Below are 18,238 nucleotides of genomic sequence, written 5' to 3'. Positions count from 1 at the left end.
TAAGACAGGTTGGGCGCTTATCAACGAGTGGCAGGCCTCGCTAAGGCAAGCATAGCGCACAAGCATGTTAAAAAGAAGCCCAGGGCGCAGCCGGCCACGCTGACGATGGCTGTCATCAGCCACCGCCGCCCCTGCAGAGACCTCATCATTCAGCGTCGTCATCCGATGACGTACTCAGCACTTTGCCGCCTCGCCGCGGCGGCTGTGGACCTGCAGCCGTGCGAGACGGTGGGGTGGCGGACTGAGGCACTGAGACCTGTACCGCCGCAACCTGTGGAAGTGGTGCCGGCGCACCCATGGCGGACACTGTATCGAATAGAAACACCGGTGGTGGCGGTGGTAACACAGCTGCAGGTGCGCTCGCGGCAGCAGGTGGGGGAGGGGGAGGCGGTGAAGGTGACGCTGGTGGCGGTGCATAAGCCGCTGGCGCTGCTGAAGATGGCGGTGGCGGCGCTGGCGGGGGCGTTGCTGGTGGCGCCGGGGTACCAGTAGCCGGCGATGCCGGTGTCGACTTCGGGAGCAGCGATGCCGGCGTACCAGACAACGCTGATGATCCTTGGGAAGAGTGAGACGAGGCTGAAGCCGCACGAGGCGGCGAAGTTGTAGTGGCCGCGAGAGGCGGCGGCGACGGGTTGTTGGCCTTGCGCGCCGCCGCTGGCGGTGGCCTCGAGTCGTCACTGGACGAGAGGTCTGACGATGTCGGCGAGTATGCCGCGCGCTTCGCTGCCTCAGCGCAAGCACTACTAACGCTGTTGCTCCTCACGGAGGAGGATGAGGAGCCGAACAAGTTGCGCGCACCCTTCTTGGCCGGCGCAGACTTTGGCGGACGCGCCAGTGCAGCAGCACCGCGTTTGGTCAATGGCGGAGACGACTTCGCAGCCGGTGTCACGGCAGCAGACGGCGAGGCCGCCGACGACGACGCAGAAGACGAGGAGGAGCTGAACAGCGCCTGCTGCCGCTCCTTCTTTGCGGGTGCCGACTTTGCCGCAGTGGGCGGAGGAACGACGCTGCTCTGAGCTCGCGGTGCCTTTGCTGGAGGTGCAACCGCGCCTGTGGCTGTCGCATGCGGCGGCGGCACGGAAGCCTTCGCCGCGGCGCTCGGTGGAAAGAGGGGCTTAGCCGACGCAGAGAGAACTCCAGTGACAACGGCAGGAGGTGCAGCGGCAGGGAGGCAGGCGGGCTGTGGCTGTGGCGACTGACGCTGCTTCACCGCCGCTGCGTTCATCATATCCGCTCCTCGCCTACACCCAATGTCCGCATCGTACAGGAAGGCCGTTGTGCCTATAAGCCCACACAGGCGGCGGTGGGCATAAGGGCTTTCGGCCGCCAACTCTGCGACGTCACCGGGGCAGAGCGGCACCCGCACACCCTCCTCTGCGAGCGACTCCTTGCACATCTCCACATAGTCGTGCATGCGACGACGCACCGCCGCTTCCTTCGTCGTGTGAGTGGGGAGCGAAGTGGTGAGGGCTCGATTAGGGCTCACCGTGCCGTCGCTGCTCCCGCCATCCGCCTCCTCGCTGCTTGACCCCGCGACTGCGCGCTGTCGCTGCTGGAGATCCTCCGTGGCGATGCGATGCTGCACGAACTGGTGCTGAGAGAGCAGCTTCAGCGCGTTGAGCGCGTTGGCCAGGGACACCTGTGCAGCGGTGACGCGCTGGCTGAGCTCCTCGACTCGTCGGTGCGTCTGTGCACTGCGAGCAACGAGACGCGTGTGCAGTTGCTGCATGGCCCGCAGCAGGTCCGCCTCCGCAGTGGTGCCCCAGTGTCCGTGGAGGCTGTGCCGCAGCTGTTGAAAGCGCTCCGGTAGCGGCATGGCCTCCTCGCTGTCGACATACATGGACGCCTCACTCGCCATTCACTCAACGTAGGTATGACGGGTACTTGCAACAGGATACAAGAGCGGGGGGGGGGGGCAAGGCCGATACGTGCGATGACGATGGTCGAGTGGGTGGTAAAGGGAGGGACGGGATGATCGGGCAGCCGCCGGTGCTAAAGGCTTCTCCTGTCCCGTAAGGCGGCACACGAGAGCCCCATTGGAGACGCGCACACGTGCGAGAAAGGGAGAGAGAAGCGGCAGCATGGCGGATGCAGATGAGCAGACGCATACGTGAAGAGAGTGAGAGGGGTTTTGCGTGTGTGGAGGCAGGGGCGCGGAAAAGATAAGCGCGGCATCTCCTGTGCTTGCGTCCAGCACACGGCGGCAGAGCCCCTGCCCCTCCGCTCCGCGTCGATGAGGTATAACGGAAAGGAAGTGGAGGGGCAGAGTGAGGGTTCGTTTGCGGGGTTCACGGGGCAGCAGCAGGGGCAGCAGTCATTACGCAGCAAAAAAAAAGGGGGCGGCGGCGCTCACTACGCGTTAAGCAAGAGAGACGCAGGAGATGTGCGGTGGGAGCGGAGGGCGCCGTTGCTCCGCTGGTGTGTGTGTGTGTGTGTGTGTATGTGTGTGTCTTTCTTTGCCTTCTGCTTCTCGCATCATCAGCGTTGCGAGAGACTCAACTCGCGCAGGAGTGGAGCTGGCAGCGCCACCGCCGTGTCTTCGAAGGAGACACCGGCCTCCGCATCCGTCGTGCAGCCCAAGAGCGCCGCAGCCTGCACAGGGGTGTGGGCGTCGCCCGCCGTTGCCTCTAGCAAGCACATGGCCCAGTCCTTGCGCTGCACCCAGTGGCGCCGAGCGCGCCGGTACCGGCACACTGCACGGCGCACACGCGATGTCCATGAGCCGCCACTGTGCGCTTCCGCTGACTCCCCGGCGTGCCTCGACTGGAGGCGCTCTAGGCTGTTCCTAAGTTCACAGACTTCGCGCGCGAGATCTGCATACTTGGCTGCTCGCTCCGTCGACGAGGGCCACCCGCGCCAGCGAGTGAGGCGGCGACTCCTCTCTGAAAGCTGCACGGCGGAGATGGCCACGGCGTGAAGCAGCGCCGCATGCGTATCTGCTGGTGATTCCGCACACGTCTCTGCCCCACCGCATACCTCTGGTGCGCCCACCGCGTCTCCTCGTTCGCCGGTGGTGGCGGCTGCATCGTCCTCGAGCTCGCTGTGCTGCTCAGTCGTGGTAGCCCCGTTGGCGTCCGACAGAGGCAGCACGCGCAAGTAGTAGAAGCGCATCTTCTTCATATCCTTCACATGAAGCTTCTCTTCGGCGTGCAGCTGCTCCAAGATTTTCTGTAGGAGCGGCTTGGCCACACGGCTCCCCAGCGCATCCGCCAGCGACTGCGGTGTGGCTGGCTTGTTGTGCCGCTCGAACCAGTCCAGCACGAGTGTCGTCGCCTCTGAGACGTCCCTCACTTTCTTGATGCCTGTCTTGCACGTTTTCATGCTGATGCGGTCTTGCGCGCGATATGGACAGAGAAGGGCGAAGGGCTTACGTGTGCGCCTGCAGATAATGCAAGATGGGGGATGCGTGCACACACACACAAGCACATGTATATACATATGCATGTATGGTCTGGTATCTTCTGGCAGAGAACGGCGAGAGAGAAGAAAGAAGGATGCAGAGGTGAAGACACAAGTGTCAACGGGCGCTGCGCACACGCACACGCACACGCATCACCGTTATCATCACTACAGGCTGGGAGCGTCGCACGAGACGCAGGGGCACCGGCTGTCACGCCGAAGCGCAGTGCACGGCACATGCACCGGGCACAAAGAGAGGATGGAGATATGCTCGAGGGACTGTGTGAAGCGCACAAGCACATACGCACCGGCATACACGCGCTCGGCCACATCATCTACCCCGAACATCGAGAGGGGGGCACAGACGCACGCACACGCATATATACTGATGTACTTGCCCTCCCGGTCAAGAACGCGGCGATGGCGGCGTTGTCGTCGTTCCCGTCCTTGTCGACCTGTAGGCGTCGATTTCGCGTTGCAAGCGCGCATCCTCAGCTGCGAAAAACGGCGTCGCGCCGTCAGCGCTAAAGTGCGTCGGATTCATGACGCGGAAGTTGCGCACGAGGAGGTGGTAGTTGTTCAGCACCAGCCGCGTCCGGTCGTCTAGCGCGAAGCGTGCTGCCTTGGCGTTAGACTTGATGTGCTCCTGGTTGGCGGACTTCACGATCACGACGTTGTGGCGGTCGACGTTCCAGTTCAGCAAAAGTCGCGCCGGGCTGAAGCCGCTGAACGCGCTCAGCGACCGCAGTACGGGGTCGTCCAGGAGGGACTGGAAGCCCGGCGGGGTGTCACGGGTCGGCATGCCGAGTGGGCAGTAGGCCGCCATCAGCATGTCGTGGGAGCCGAGGCAGCCTATCAGATCGCCGTCCACGATACCGGGGTGGTGCTCGACTTGGTTGAGTACGGGCAGGTGGGCTAGTTTCGCCTCTGCGACCGCCTTCACGAGGTCGTTCACATGGGCGGTGGTGCAGTTGGCCAGCCCAATCGACTTCACCAGTCCACAGTCCACCAGCCTGTTCATGGCCGTCCACGTGTCGAGCAACGTCACCGAGGTGTCGATGGCGGGGGTGCCGTCGCGGTGGCGGGGGTAGCGGTCCTCGTCTGAGGTCCAATGCGGCGTGTGCCGCATGCACACAGGCCAGTGGATAAGGTACAGGTCGAGGTAGTCGAGCTGCAATGCTGCGAGGGTGGCGCGGCAGGCGGCCTCGACGTGGTCGGGGTGCTGGTCCGTCGGCCACAGCTTCGACGTAACGAAAAGGTCCTCGCGGCGGGTGCACCGGGTGCGCAGCGCCTGTGCGAGCGCCGCCCCGACGGCAGCCTCGTTGCCGTACGCCTTGGCGCAGTCCACGTGACGGTAGCCGCAGGAGAGTGCAAAAGCGACGGCATCAGTGGCCTTCGAGGCGGGCAGGCGATACGTGCCAAAACCGAGCTGTGGTATTGTGTGGCTGTCACGCATGGCAATGCGGTGCGTGATGGCGATCACCGGCCCAGCCAGTGGACGATACGCCAGCACGTTGGCAGACATACGAGGCCGGATTCGAGTATGTGTGTATGAGAGTGGGCGGAGGTGGTGTACGGAGAAGAGGGTGGTTGAGTGCCTCGCCACGGCTGTACTGGATCCGACGATATGCAGACACAACACACAGAGGAGGGGAAGAGGGCAGACGACGCGGTGGAAGAAGGCACACGTGTACGGTACACAAAAGCAGCACGCGCGAATGCGTGCCTGCGTACATGCCGTCATGCGAGCGTCAGGGAGGAGGCGGAGGAACAGCGATAGTCGAAAGGGAGGGGGTGTTCGGTGGCGCCCGTTTGACGCTGCCTGGCGTCCCCATCCACGCAGCGCACTTCCGCTCTACCCCGCAGCCTTACACGCACACGCAAAAAGGCGCGTGCGCCGCCTTGGTTGTTTGAGCTGTGAGGCAGAGCGGAAGGAGAGGTGTTGGCACGCTGCGCATGCAACGCCACCAGCACGGCAACCGCATCTCCACCTATTCACCATCCCGCGGCGTATGTGTGCAGGTGTTCGCATGTGCTCGTGCTGGTTCATCTCTCTCTCTCTCTCTGTTTACCATGTTCTTAAAGCTTATCACAGCACACGCTAGACGGAGGCAGGCGGAGAGGGAGCACACACGATATATATAAAAAGTTAAGGAGCTTTCGCTTTCTTCTTTTCCTTTCTCGTCCACGTCTCATTCCTTTGCCGCAGACACGCATGCATGCACACATGTATACACGTGTGCATGTACCAGAAAAAGAGAGAGAGAGAGCAACGCGTGTGTCACACAACGGACCGAGTCGCATCAGCAGCCACACGCACAAGTACACCCCACAGTGAGGGAGGTAGAGGGACGAAAGAGAGCAAAGAGCGGCAGTTGCACCGTCTGGCACTTCAATGTTCTCTGGGTCCCACCCACCACCACCACACTTCCCGCGCTCACCATGCCGCCTCACAAGTTTCTCCTCTCCGTGCCGCCTTCACGCATGTGTGTGTGTGTGTGTGTGTGTGTGTGTGAAGCAGGCCGGGCTGTGCTCATGCGCTCAACATCGCCCAACCCCGCTCCAACGTCACAGGAGGCAGCAGGCATGGCACACGATGCGTATGCGCTGAGGCTGATGGTGATGCGCAAGTATGTGCGGGGAAAAAAACGTGAGTCTCTAGATGCGCATATGCTCATGGACGTGTGTGTGTGTGTGTTGGGGGGGGGGGGAGGGTATGCGTGTGTGTGCGCGCCCCCTCCACCCCCCTTTTGCCCTCTGCTTTGTTTTCCGTTTCTGATTCTTGCGTGCGCACACACGCACGCATAACACGCACGCGCGCACGCACACGAGGTCACACCCCAAGAGGGTGAGGCAGCTATTCACAACGGTTCATCAGCGACGGCCCATAACGAGAGAAAGGGAACGACGAAAAAAAAAACACACAAAAACGAGAAAAAAAAAACAAAAATAGAGCGAAATGAGAGAGAAATAAGGCGAGTACACGCACACACACACACGTACATAGGCATGCACACGCATGCACAGGGCGTGTCCACCAGCCCCGTGTGCATGTGTGCCTGTAAGAGTGAAAAGGAGCACAGACGGTGCGTGCGCCTGTACGGCGACCGGAAGGAGGGAGAGGCACCCGAAAGAGCAGAGCAGCAGAGAAGCATAAGAGCACTTTGGAGTTGTCGCGGTGGCAGCAGCAGCGCGTGGAGGCGTCTCCTCACCTTTCCTCCTCACGCACACACACACACATACATATCCCGGCGCCCACCACGCGCCCGCACGCTCAACCGCCCTCACACACACGCGCACAAGAAGACGCACGCCACAGTCATCGCTTGCACAAGCCTGGACCGTGACGCATAACAGGAGGTGACGCATAACAGGAGGTGACGCTGGCACGTGTCCCTCTGTGTGTGTGTGTGTCGGTGTTTGTGTGAGTCACTCAAGCCCTCTCTGAGTCTCGCTCTCTCTCCATTGCTCACCTGCCGTCCCTCCTCCCATCCTCTCCATCTTTTCCAACGACTTCTTCTCCCATTCTTTCTCGGGACAGGCGCCGCGACTCCTCCTGTTGCCACATCAGCGGGCCGCACGCACCCCTTGGCGCGTAGTTGCCACCATCACTGCTGCGCGCAGCCGGCCGTCTGCACGCGCGGCTGGTCGCCATCGTCGTCATAGGCGTTACGGCGTGCCTCCTTCTCGAGGTCGATGTGCGACTCCTGCAACGTGTACTGCTCGGCGCCGTCCTTGAACGGGGGTTGCTGCGGGTAGCCCAGCATCTTGCGCAGCTCTGGCACACACCCCTGCCTCAGCGTCTTTGGAAAGACGACTTTGAAGCGAATGATGAGGTCGCCGCGCTCCATGCCGCCGGTGTGGGCAACCGGCATACCCTCGCGGCTCACGCTGTACATATTGGCGGGGTCGATGATGGTGCCGGCGGTGGAGGAGATGGCGAGCTCGCGGCCGTCGAGCTGGGTAATGTTCAGCGAGAAACCCGTGAGCGCCTCGGCGAGGGAGATGGTTTGCTCCAGGAAGAGATGGTCGCCCTTTCGGATAAAGGCCTGGTGCGGCTTCTGGTCCAGGATGATGATGATGTCGCCGGAGAGCTTGACGCCAGGAATCTGGTCGCCCTCCCCGCTGAAGGTGACGCTGTCGCCGCGGTGCATGCCCTTCTCCACCATCACCTCGAACACCTTCTTGTCCTTGATGATCTGCTGGCCACGGCAGCTGACGCACTTGTCCTCCTCTCGCAGGTTCGTGCCCTTGCCCTTGCACACCGGGCACGCAGTTTGTATCTGCTGAATAAACCCGGGCTGCAGCTGGCGAGTCATCATCCGCACACCTCGGCCGCCGCAGTCCTTGCATGTGGCACTCACGCCAGCGACCTTGGAGCCGGTGCCGCTGCACTGCGTGCACAGGCGGTCGCGGGTGATGGCGAGCTTGATGGTCTTGCCGCAGTAGAAAGCCTCCAGTGGAACCGGCAGCTCGTGCACAATGTCCTTCGGCTTCGGCTCGCCGCGCGGGCGGCTGCCACCCCCGAAGAAGCTCGCGAAGATGTCGCTTGGGTCGACGCCGCCGCCCTGCATCTCCACCGCGTCCTTGCCGAACTGGTCATAGCGCTTGCGCTTTTCGGGGTCCGACAGGCACTCGTATGCGACAGACACCTCCTTAAACTTCTCCTGCGCGCCGGGTTCCGTGTTCTTGTCTGGATGGTACTTGAGTGCCAGCTTCCGATAGGCGCGCTTAATCTCATCCTCGCTCGCATCGGGGCTCACGCCGAGGGCGTTGTAATAGCCGGTCTCCTTCACCATTGTGTAGGGGAGGTGGATGAGGCAAGGATGAATAAGTTTCTCTATTCGGGAACGAGAAGAGGGGGAGGGAAGAGTGCAGCGCTAACCTGTTGGATAGCAAGCACGCAGGAATATGCAAACAGCAGCCGCAGCAGCAGCGAGAAGAACAACGATGATGACACACACAAACACCGACGTAGACAGCCGCAAGAAGAGAGAGTTTAGTGAGGCAAGTTTGTCTCGTGGAATGAGGGAGGATGTCTGCAGACGCAAACTCCTCGCACGCAGAGGCACACGGACGCAACTGAAATTTTAGCTTTCGTATGTGTTACGGCAGTCAATGGCGGAGGGGGAGGTGGGAGAGATGATGCGGTGGCGCGTTCCTCTATGACTTCTGCGTGCGCATGTGCGCGTGTGCGTAAGGGAAAAAGAACGAGAGAAACAAAGGAAGGATGTGAGAGAGAGAGATGTAGGCGACAGCGAAAGAGCATCGGTGAAGCGTGCTCTTCCGACACACGCATAGGCATCCCACGCATGGGGGGCCATTAACGGCATTGCGCGCTGTGCTACCAGCCGTTGCGACGCCTCGGAGCGTCGCCTGAGGGTGAAAATAATGAAAACGAATAGAGGAGTGAACGGCGATGACGAATGCGAGCGGGAGTGTGACCCCAAACGAAACGCACGCGCACACGCACAGGCAGCCGCCGACAAACACGCAGACGTATCCACGACGTGGACGTCACCGAAGAGAAACAAAAGAGGAAGAGAAAACGAATACCACGAGGTGAAAAGCGGAGCTCAGATGCGCGCGCACACACACGCGTGCGTACATGCATACTTCCACCAGCTGCCGATGCGTGCATGTGCGCGTGCATGTATGTATATATGCGTGTGTGTTGTCCCCTCCCCAAGTAACATGAAATAGCTCAGCTCGTTTGATGGTGTTGATGAGAGCCCACACACACACACACACATTCGCGCCTCCCCTTGCTGCTGCTGCCTACAAGGGCTTCAGTTTGCGTTCGATCTGTTGGATATCCTTGGCTGGAGTGCCAGGGGCTGAGCGTAGGAGGTCCAGCACATCTTGCACGACTGCTTTCTCTTGTGCATCGAAAAAGAGAGCCACGTCCTCTACGCGACTCACCTGGCACAGCCCTTTGGCGTACTGCAGGGCAGTCGTGGCGTTGAAGGTCTTGATGGCTTGCAGGATGCCGAGAAGCATCTCGGGCGACATATTGCTGCCAAAGAGCTTCGCCATGGTGGTGGGGTCGAGCAGCCGCACGTAATGGTCGCGCAGTTCCGGCTGCTGGACCAGCTCGCGAAAGCGCCGCTCGAATTCACTAAAGGACTTGGGTGTGGTGAGGCTCTCCTTGGCGATGGGAGGGCGTGCGCGTGGGCGTGTGGCGGCGGATGTGGATGAGGACGACGAGGAGGCTGGAGGAGATGACGTCGGCAGCGGTGGCGTCTGCTCCACCGCGGGGGCAGATGTGGCAGGCGAGGGTGCCGTCTTCTTTTCCTCTGTGGGGGAGTGCTCCTCCTCCTCAATAATCTCCACGCGCTCATGGCGACGCTGCCGCTTGGCCTGCGCAGCGGCCTCGCGCTGTGACTCCTGTCGCACCTGCTCCTCGTTCGCCTTTCGCGCCGCCGCCAGCCTGCGCATGTCCTCCTCGATGCAGGCCTGATGCAGGTCCTCCTCCGTTGGCAACTGGGAGGCCGACATCGCTGGTGCCTCGGCCGCCGCTTCATCGCCTTCGCTGTCGACCTCCTCGATAACGATTCGCTTCTTCTTAGTAGTAGCAGCGGTGGTGGTGGTGGCCTGCGACGCCGCGGCTCGCTTCGCCTGCAGCGCCTTCGTCACGCTTTCCATCTCCTGCTGAGCGCTGACGTCCTTGGGAGCGAGGGCGAGCACCGCCTCAAGATCTGCGCGAGCCTCGCGCAGCTTGCCGAGCTGCTTGCGCGCCACGGCGCGTCGGTAGTACGCCTTGGCATACCCGGTGTTCATGTGCACGCACGTCGTCGCATCCTTCTCTGCAGCCGTCCACTGGCCCAGCTTGAGGTAGCACATGGCCCGGTTCGCGTACAGGACGTGTGTCGTAGCGCTGGCTGGGTCGAGGTCGATGCCGACGGTGTAGGCCGCCACCGCCTCCTGCAAATGGCCGCTCTGGAAAAGTGCGTTGCCCTTGTCTTTGGCTCGCTGAATCGGGTCTGCCATAGCTTCAGCAGCGGCATCGCCACTGGCGCCAGCTGCCCGCGCCTGTTGCTGCTGCTGCCGTATCGCCTCCTTCAGAGACGGCACCGTTCCTCGAATGGGTGGCTCGGCTGCGGCTGCGCTGGTTGGCCAAGGCACCTTGCGCTGTGTCTTGGCCATCTCCCGCGCCTGCATGGCGTCTTCCCACTGCTCCAGCTCCTTGAGCTCATCCCGCAGATCGTCGGACTGCTGCCGGATGGCCTCCGCCACGCTTCGGTCCATCTTCAACAACTCAGTGGGGGTGTGTGGAGAAAGGGCGCGAGTGATCAAGCTGAATTTCTATGGTTTGTGTGTAGTAGGTGATGATGCTGTACGGAGGACGGCTGATGAGTGCTCTGGGCATGCTGTCGAGGGCAGGGCAGCGGAAAGGGAGGAAGCCGAAAGGAAGGAGTGGCCGGGCGGGGATGTCTATCGCTGCTCCCATTCGCACCGCAGGAAGAGAATGGAGACGCGGAGAGGCTCCCGTGTGTGCAGACGCACACACACACACACATAAGCACGGGTAAGGAGAGAGAAAGAGACGGAGAGGCACACGATGAAGGCAGTTATATGTGCTATGCGTTTTCGTAGTTTCAACCCGCTTTACTGTGGGTATGAGTGGAGAACGAGAAAGCAAGGAGACTTCAAATTCGCCGGCTTCCAGCTGCAAAACCTTGCGCACCCCGACCACTAGACACCTCTGTCATGTGCAGAGGGCTACACACACACACACGTGCACAGTGTCACCCATGCACACACACGATCAGGCAGACACGCCAGCAAGAACGCTTCCTTTTTTATCCTTCTGTGTCTACGTGGTATCGTCAGCCGCCATGGTCACTGCAGCCAACCCTGAAGGAAGTACAGCACCACGAAGGCAGGCACGTAGACCGTCACAGGGAAGCGCACGTAGTCGTCGCGACTGGGGGATGAATGCGCGGGATTATCCCCATCGCGGACAAGCCACCAGCATGCGACGAAGATCAACGCGTGCACAAAGCCGAGTGTCGTCAGCCAGTCCGCGCCCAATACTGTCAGCGTGAGGGCGGCCATCCAGACGCTATAGGAGATGAGGGCGACACGTCCGCTATTCAGCAGCTGCCATATGTTCGCCACTGTGTCCGCTACCATGAAGGTGGAGGCGAATGTGATCAGCGCGAGTGTAATAGTATACAGCATCGTGTGGACGGCTAAGAGAGAGAGGTACTTGAAAGAATAAGATATCATGCACCCAACATGCGGCAGTGAGGAGGGAGGAAGAGAGTGGACAGGGAGGGGCAACAATCACATGGCTGCTCATCAGTCCCCTCTGTCTCGAAGAATAACAGCAGAACCACCACAGGAGAGGAATTCAAGAAACGCAAGGGAAGGGGAGGGGCACCATCCCGCTCACAATAGGGAGGGAGGGAGAGTCGATCTCACTTTTGCCTTTTTTATTCGCGACTGGATTTAGAACAGGAAAAAAAGGGGACGAACTGTGAAGGCCGGCACACAGACACACCTGCAGCTCCTTCACCGCAGCTCCTTTAGCGCCTTCGCCTCATCAGCGGCGGTCCAGCGTTGATCGCGGTCAAAGGCGTCCTTCACAACGTTCATGACGCCCACGAACGCCTTGCGTCGCTTGATGTTGTCTTCGTCCCTCGCATCCTGCTCGGCGCGGACGTAGGAGGCGTACAAGCGCATGTAGTGCAGCGTCTCCCCCTGCATTCGGGTCTGCCACGCAACGGCCACGGTGAAGACGACGACCCACACTAGGAAAGAGACTTTGCGGCATTTGCGCTTGTACTCGATGTCCACCTCCCTCAGCAGATATGGGGCAAGCTGGGGGTCGCGGCGGGCGTAGAGGTCGAGGTGCTTCATGTACGGGGACCCCTTCGTACGGTGCTCCAGCAGATTCCAGCGACGACTGTACTGCATCGCTGCCCCGCAGCCCGGCACCACCGCCGCCGGGCACACCGGCTGCAAGCGCTTCATGGTGCAGGGCGAGCGGAAGGAGAGGCTAGCACGGAAGCGCCCGCACTTGTACGGCCACACACACTCATGCGCAGTGAGCGGAACGACAGAAACGAAAAGAAAAGGGAGAGAAGAGTCGTGGGAAGGCGATGCGGGAAGTGGAGGGGAGAACGTACACGGGCGCGCGCGCACACACACTAATGCAGCTGCACCAGCACGCCGCCCTGTTTTTGTTTCGTCTTCTTTCGTCTTGCCACGCCGCGCACGGCCTGAGGCTTCCGTTTGTTTGTACGCATGTCGCTGCCTATGTTTTGTTTTCGGCGTGCTGCCGAAATCTTAAGAGGCGCTCTGCACACGGAGGGGAAGGATGCGGGAGGCGCGCATTAATGGAATCGGCATACCTTATCGAAAAAAAGAAACCACAAACGGTCATCGAATAACTACAATGGTTCCGTCGCCACTCCCTCCCGTCACTTCGCGCAGAAGTCACTCACGCGCGCGCTTCGTCCCGGCGACGGAGGAAGTGGTGGTGCTGTGTAGCTTCTTCAGCTTCTCGAGGATCGCCTGCTGCGTCGTGGTCGCCTTCGACTGCGTGGCGTTTGCGAAGCGTACCTTCGCCGCCGCCAGGCGCTTCGTCTGCGAGGTACCAAGACGCTTCTCTAGGGTCTGCGCGTAGCTGGACTTCGCTGCGAGCACTGCCAGGAGATGGTGCTGGGCCGCCTTGCGCGCGCCCACCCGCTCTGTCACGTCCGCCTCTTGCATGATGACGGCAGCGACCAACCTGTTGCCGGCCCTCTCGTCGTCGCAGCGCTCCAGCAGGCGGGCGACAATGTGCGCGTAAGAGTCACGGGTGCACAGTTCGCGCACCGTCGACCACTGTGCCATCGCGTCGGCCATCTTGTTCACCAGCGGCACGGGTCCGTGCGCCGCGAGGAGGGCGAGAATGGCCTCGCGTGGGTGCGCCTTGGCGTCTGCCTTCATGCTAGCCGCCAGAGCTTTCCAAACAAAGTCACCGGCCGCGTTGTCCTTTGGCCTCTCAAATAGTATGCGGCAAAACTCCTCCGCGGCTGCGGCGGTGGCGGCGTGCTGACACGACTTGCCCAACGCCTTCTGCGCTTCACTCGAGGACAGGAGCCCTGTAGCGAATGCGTCATCCACCAGCGCGAGGCGAGCAGCGGCGGGCAGTGTAAAGGAAGAGGTCATCAGCGACTGCTTCTTGACAGCCTTCAGCCGGCCCAAAAGTGCGTTGTAGGACTCGCCGGTGCAGTCCTCCCGGTACACCATCCGCTCAAGCAGGTGCGACAGGCATTTGGTCAGCTCCTTCTTTGGAGCAGCCATGAACGACCATACGCCCTCGTCCGCTGCACTGAGTTTGCTGGCAATTTGCTCAACGGTCGCCGTGGTGCCATAGCGCACCAGCGCTGTCAAGATCGAGACGCCGTGAAGGTTCTCTAGCATCGCTGGCACAAAGTTGCTCACCGCGGCGCAAAGATGCTTCTGCGGCGCTCGTACCGTGGCGGTCGACAGGACATGGGTAACGTTCTTCGCAGAGACAGCAGAGCAGAGGCAGTCAGTGCCTGCCGCCTCGATCGTCTCAGTCCACTTGTGCGCGTCGATCGAGAGCGTCGCTGCGGAAGGCATGATAATTAGCGCGTAGAAAGTGCTTGGAAGAGTCAGACAAGGGCAGCAATGTGCTGTGAAGTGAAGAATCGTTCGAAAGAGTTGCGAAGAGAGAGAAGAGGAGGGGAAAGTGGAAGTGGAAGCGAAAGCGGAGAGAAAGAGAAGCGCAGGAATGCGACATCAAGATCCACTTTTGCCGGCATCGGTAGATTTAGCCGAAAAATCCTTTTCATTTGCCTTTGTTTCTAATCGAGCCCTAGGCAATAGAGAAAAGCAGAAGGGACCATGACGAGATATCGGAAAGAGAGAAAGGGAGAGCGAACTCCAAGTGAGCAGCAAGGAAGTAGAGAGAGAAGCAAAGGCAAAAAAAAGCACCGCGCCATGTACATGTCGCATAGGGAAAAGCCGCTCACAAAAAAAAATGCATCTAGCTAGCATTTCTTAAAGTCAATGCCGCAGACGCTAAACGTGATGATGAGGGCAAGAATGGCAAGAAAGATAACGACACCGATGATGATATTAATTTTGTGCATCAAAACGGCATGCTTGAGAGAGCGTGCGTTAGAGTGGAAGCATTGCGCCTCGTCGCGCAGGAGTTCGGCGCGGTCGCACAAAGTGTCGATGCGGTCGCCACGTTCGATAATACTATCCAGGTTCTGGAGCATCACCTCGCGCGTTGCGTTCAGCTGCTCCTTGATTCGGCAAACCTTATCCTCTTGAGGGCTCTCGTTAAACGTTTTGCGGGAGGAGGCTAGAGTAGAAGAAAAGCCGTGGCAGTTTTCGGGAGTCAGGTCAGCGTGGTGTGGATAGCGGTCAGCTCTGCCGGCGAAGGATGTCTTGAATGCATCCTTGATGTGGAGGAGAAAACCAAAGACGATGCGGTTCTCGTAGTGACCCGAGGTGGTGCAGGCGTAAACAATGTCGTTCTCGATGAAGAAGTGAAACACGTCCTGCTCGAGCTGATAGCTCACCTTCGCGTCGTGGCGAGGAAGCAGGCCCAGCATCTTTTGCAGCGCCGGCGCTAAAGACGGCGAGACGCTCTCCTCCGCGATGATGACCCGCTCAAAGGCCACCAGGGAGCTACTTATAGGCATCGCTAAAGCCCCAAAACAAATGTGTGGAGTGTGAGAAAGAGGAGCAGATGCAAAAAAAAAAAACTGCAGAGCAACAGATAGAGTTGGGTTGAGGAAGATGCTAATGAGTAGCAAACTTGCATCGGGGCGATTCTCGACGCCGCTACTTGCTGAACGAAGCGGTGCAAATTGGTGACTGCCCATCAGGTGACTTTCGAAACGGTCAAACGGCGACGGTTACTCTTTTTTGTCCTTCTATGTGTATTTTTGCTTTCGAAGCTGATCAGCAAATCTTACAAAGAGCCTTTGGTAGAGGGAAAACGAGGGAGACACGCAAGCAAAACAGAGGGGCAAAGCACGCGTCAGAGAACGGCGGCCCGTCGCAAAGCCATAGGAAGAATTGGAAAACAAAAAAATGCAAAAGACAAAGCAGCGCGCGCGCAAGCTTATTTTTCGCTTCTTTTGTCGCCTATATGCTTCACATGTGTCATGTCAGATGATAGCAACAAAAGTGAAAACGTAACGCAGAAAATAATAATAATGTGATATGGGTGCGTCTATAAGCATCACAGATGAGGCGGCGTGAAACGAAAGAAAAAAGCGAAAGCAAGGAAATTCGACGCTGCCAGCCTAGTCCAAGAAACGGTTTTGCCCTACTTATGTGGTAGTTCCCATCATTCGTTGACAGCACCTGATAGATGTACATATACTAGAACCAAAAAAAAAAAACATTTGGCCTCGTCTCGCTTCAGAGTCCTCACTTTCCATTGTTTTATATATTTCCTACCGTTTCTACGTCGCTGTCAGGTTGAAATTACTCGAAGAACAACTACTGCATAACTGACTGGTTCAGCGCCCAAATATCACCTCGCGTGATGTGGGCGGTACCATTGGCTGCAAAGAGAGAAAGCGTCCGATCCTTGCGCGCCGGATAAATGCGGGTACTCAGCACGGCCTCGCCTTCGTTCACAAAGACTTCTACGCTAGACATGTCAAAGTACGCGTGCACTAGCAGAAGAGCCTGCGCCGGCAGCGCGTAGCTGCGGTATCCGCTAATGCCGTAGTTGGGGTAGTGGCGGTTTACCACGAGACGCTTGCTTTGCTCATCGACGTAGATCTCTAGGCCTCTACCGAGCCACAGGCCGTACTTTTCCGCCGTGCTTTTTTCCATGTCAAACAGCACGCGTACCTCGTAAGACGTGCAGTCGAATAGTAACCGAACCTGCGAATTGTCGCGCACAGTCTGCCGCGGTAGGTATTGGTGGTTGCCACGTATACTCTCCAGCTCCTTGATGGGGGGTGTACGAATTCTGCCAGTAGCTTCGTCGACAAGGAGGACGCGAGGCAGAGAGAGCATGCCGGTCCAATGGTGCTGCTTTGTGGGCATGTTCGTGTCCCACATGTCCAGCCAGCCAATGAACACACGCCGGCCGTCGCGCGTTAGGAAGGTCTGAGCGCCGTAAAAGTCGTGGCCGAGGTCCAGCTTCTTGAACGCGGAGGTGACGCTAAAGGTCGCGTTCGGTCTCCACAGACCCATCAGAAGCCCTGTTTGGTACCGGTTGCGGAACATGTAATCTTCATGTTGCATACCTTGCGGCGAGAACATGAGCATCTGGTGACGCTGCAGAGGGAAAAAGCAAGGGTGCTCCCACATGTACACATTACGGTCCTCCGACTTGGATAGAACCATGAATGTGCTGTCATCCCAATCCTCCAGGTCATCGGTGCTGTACAGGAGAAGTTGGCCCTGGTCCTTGGAGTCGCGACCGCCGCACACCATCCACCACCGCCCATCCTGAAACCACACGTACGGGTCCCGGAAATGGGAGAAGCCGGCTGGCGGCTTTACTACGATGCCTCGCTTCTCAAAGTTAAACCCGTTTTCGCTGATAGCCAGGCATTGAACCTGATATATTTGGCTATCATCAGCAATATCAGTGAGCCAATGGTGGCCAGTGTAAAATACATAGAGTCGATCATCGTACGCGACCGAGCTGCCACAGAAGCAGCCATCGCGGTCCCAGTCCTCTCCGGGTGCGAGCGCGATGGGGTGGTGCCGCCAGTGAATCATATTCTCGCTCGTGGAATGACCCCAGTGCATCGGGCCCGACTCTTCGGCAAATGGTTGATGCTGATAAAAGACGTGATAGAGACCCTTAAAGTAGATCATGCCACATGGCGCACTCATGGAGCGGGCATAAGGGGCAATGTGATAGTGCGGGTAAAACTCCTTGTCGACACTTTTGCGGATCGCCAGCACGGCGTTGTTCGCCTCTTCAATCCGCTGTTCGTGCGACATTGAAGGAACTGCTACGCGCGGCAGGGGTTCGGTTTCTTAAAGAGAGAGGAGGAAAGAAGAAAAGAAGGACAAACAGCGCCGAAAAGTTGCGCTCAAATGATCCAAGAGTGGGAATGACAGACACACTTGTTTTTCTTTTCGCACGGACGCCCTTGCTCGATGAAGGTGCAAAGGTGGATTCTATTGCCTTCCCCCGTGGCGCCACGCGCGCCAAACGGCCCAGCATCACACTCGAGATCCTCCCAAAGAGCGTCGACAAGAACGGTCACGCAAGGCGAGCCGCTACTTCACCACATAAAACTCTGACGGCACCGCCCCCCCCCCATGACGTACGAACGGTGCCATCCGTGCGGGGATCTGCTCCCCCAAGCCGCACACTCACACACACGACATTCCGAAAGCGAGCCAGACGGTGCACGAAAAAGGGCCGAAAATTCCGCCAGCCCGCTTCCCCCTTCGCAAACCACCCCCCTGGCCACCCGGGCAAGGGCCTTTTCACCTCCGCCTCAGAGGACGGCGGCCGCCAGCGGTTATCCGCGGAACCCCCCCCCCAACCGCCGCGAGCCCCGCCCGACACCACCGCCCCAAAAAACGCCCCCCCCCCCACCCAGAACGCGCAACCAAAAAAGCCCGCAGCCACCGCCATAAGCCACCCAACGCCGAGCCCGCAAAGGGCGCCACAACGCACGGACCCAACCAACCGCCACAACAATCTTTACAGTAACCCACCTGCCCCACAAGGCCATGAAACACAGCAACGGGCAAAGACCCACGAAACGCAACACACACCCTGCTGCCCACCAAGCAGCCCCACGACCACCCACCCCCGCTTCACCCACGCCCCGCAAACTAAGATGAAATCGTTGGACTGGCGTACACTGTCTTTGAG

At 59.3% G+C, this 18,238-nt stretch overlaps 9 protein-coding genes and 1 pseudogene across 10 annotated transcripts, besides 1 other annotated feature; all 10 read right to left on the bottom strand.

The window, feature by feature from the left end:
* Positions 1-145: 145 nt before the first annotated feature.
* LDBPK_272380 (hypothetical protein, conserved) lies at positions 146-1,858 on the bottom strand (the record flags this gene model as incomplete). Its single annotated transcript, XM_003862041.1, has 1 exon — positions 146-1,858. One exon carries the CDS (start codon positions 1,856-1,858, stop codon positions 146-148), a length of 1,713 nt encoding a protein of 570 aa, XP_003862089.1.
* A 620-nt stretch (positions 1,859-2,478) lies between these two features.
* LDBPK_272370 (hypothetical protein, conserved) lies at positions 2,479-3,321 on the bottom strand (the record flags this gene model as incomplete). The annotated part of the gene is made up of 1 exon (XM_003862040.1): positions 2,479-3,321. One exon carries the CDS (start codon positions 3,319-3,321, stop codon positions 2,479-2,481), a length of 843 nt encoding a protein of 280 aa, XP_003862088.1.
* Positions 3,322-3,805: 484 nt separating this feature from the next.
* Positions 3,806-4,924, bottom strand: LDBPK_272360 (aldo-keto reductase-like protein; the record flags this gene model as incomplete). Its single annotated transcript, XM_003862039.1, has 1 exon — positions 3,806-4,924. One exon carries the CDS (start codon positions 4,922-4,924, stop codon positions 3,806-3,808), a length of 1,119 nt encoding a protein of 372 aa, XP_003862087.1.
* Positions 4,925-7,007: 2,083 nt separating this feature from the next.
* LDBPK_272350 (heat shock protein DNAJ, putative) lies at positions 7,008-8,198 on the bottom strand (the record flags this gene model as incomplete). Its single annotated transcript, XM_003862038.1, has 1 exon — positions 7,008-8,198. The coding sequence occupies one exon, from the start codon at positions 8,196-8,198 to the stop codon at positions 7,008-7,010; it is 1,191 nt and encodes a 396-aa protein (XP_003862086.1).
* Positions 8,199-9,177: 979 nt separating this feature from the next.
* LDBPK_272340 (TPR-repeat protein, putative) lies at positions 9,178-10,647 on the bottom strand (the record flags this gene model as incomplete). Its single annotated transcript, XM_003862037.1, has 1 exon — positions 9,178-10,647. One exon carries the CDS (start codon positions 10,645-10,647, stop codon positions 9,178-9,180), a length of 1,470 nt encoding a protein of 489 aa, XP_003862085.1.
* Positions 10,648-11,241: 594 nt separating this feature from the next.
* On the bottom strand, positions 11,242-11,694 carry LDBPK_272330 (annotated as a pseudogene; the record flags this gene model as incomplete). The annotated part of the gene is made up of 1 exon: positions 11,242-11,694.
* Positions 11,242-11,694: a sequence feature (contains an internal stop codon; hypothetical protein, unknown function).
* A 222-nt stretch (positions 11,695-11,916) lies between these two features.
* On the bottom strand, positions 11,917-12,378 carry LDBPK_272320 (hypothetical protein, conserved; the record flags this gene model as incomplete). The annotated part of the gene is made up of 1 exon (XM_003862035.1): positions 11,917-12,378. The coding sequence occupies one exon, from the start codon at positions 12,376-12,378 to the stop codon at positions 11,917-11,919; it is 462 nt and encodes a 153-aa protein (XP_003862083.1).
* Positions 12,379-12,843: 465 nt separating this feature from the next.
* LDBPK_272310 (hypothetical protein, conserved) lies at positions 12,844-13,998 on the bottom strand (the record flags this gene model as incomplete). Its single annotated transcript, XM_003862034.1, has 1 exon — positions 12,844-13,998. One exon carries the CDS (start codon positions 13,996-13,998, stop codon positions 12,844-12,846), a length of 1,155 nt encoding a protein of 384 aa, XP_003862082.1.
* Positions 13,999-14,408: 410 nt separating this feature from the next.
* On the bottom strand, positions 14,409-15,071 carry LDBPK_272300 (vesicle-associated membrane protein (vamp), putative; the record flags this gene model as incomplete). The annotated part of the gene is made up of 1 exon (XM_003862033.1): positions 14,409-15,071. One exon carries the CDS (start codon positions 15,069-15,071, stop codon positions 14,409-14,411), a length of 663 nt encoding a protein of 220 aa, XP_003862081.1.
* Positions 15,072-15,879: 808 nt separating this feature from the next.
* Positions 15,880-17,349, bottom strand: LDBPK_272290 (sucrose hydrolase-like protein; the record flags this gene model as incomplete). The annotated part of the gene is made up of 1 exon (XM_003862032.1): positions 15,880-17,349. The coding sequence occupies one exon, from the start codon at positions 17,347-17,349 to the stop codon at positions 15,880-15,882; it is 1,470 nt and encodes a 489-aa protein (XP_003862080.1).
* Between the last annotated feature and the right edge of the window lie 889 nt (positions 17,350-18,238).

This window comes from Leishmania donovani, chromosome 27 (assembly GCF_000227135.1).
Source record: "Leishmania donovani BPK282A1 complete genome, chromosome 27".
NCBI classification, from domain to species: domain Eukaryota; phylum Euglenozoa; class Kinetoplastea; order Trypanosomatida; family Trypanosomatidae; genus Leishmania; species Leishmania donovani.
Note: the sequence above shows the minus strand (reverse complement) of the source record. Positions and strands in the feature narration are given on the sequence as shown.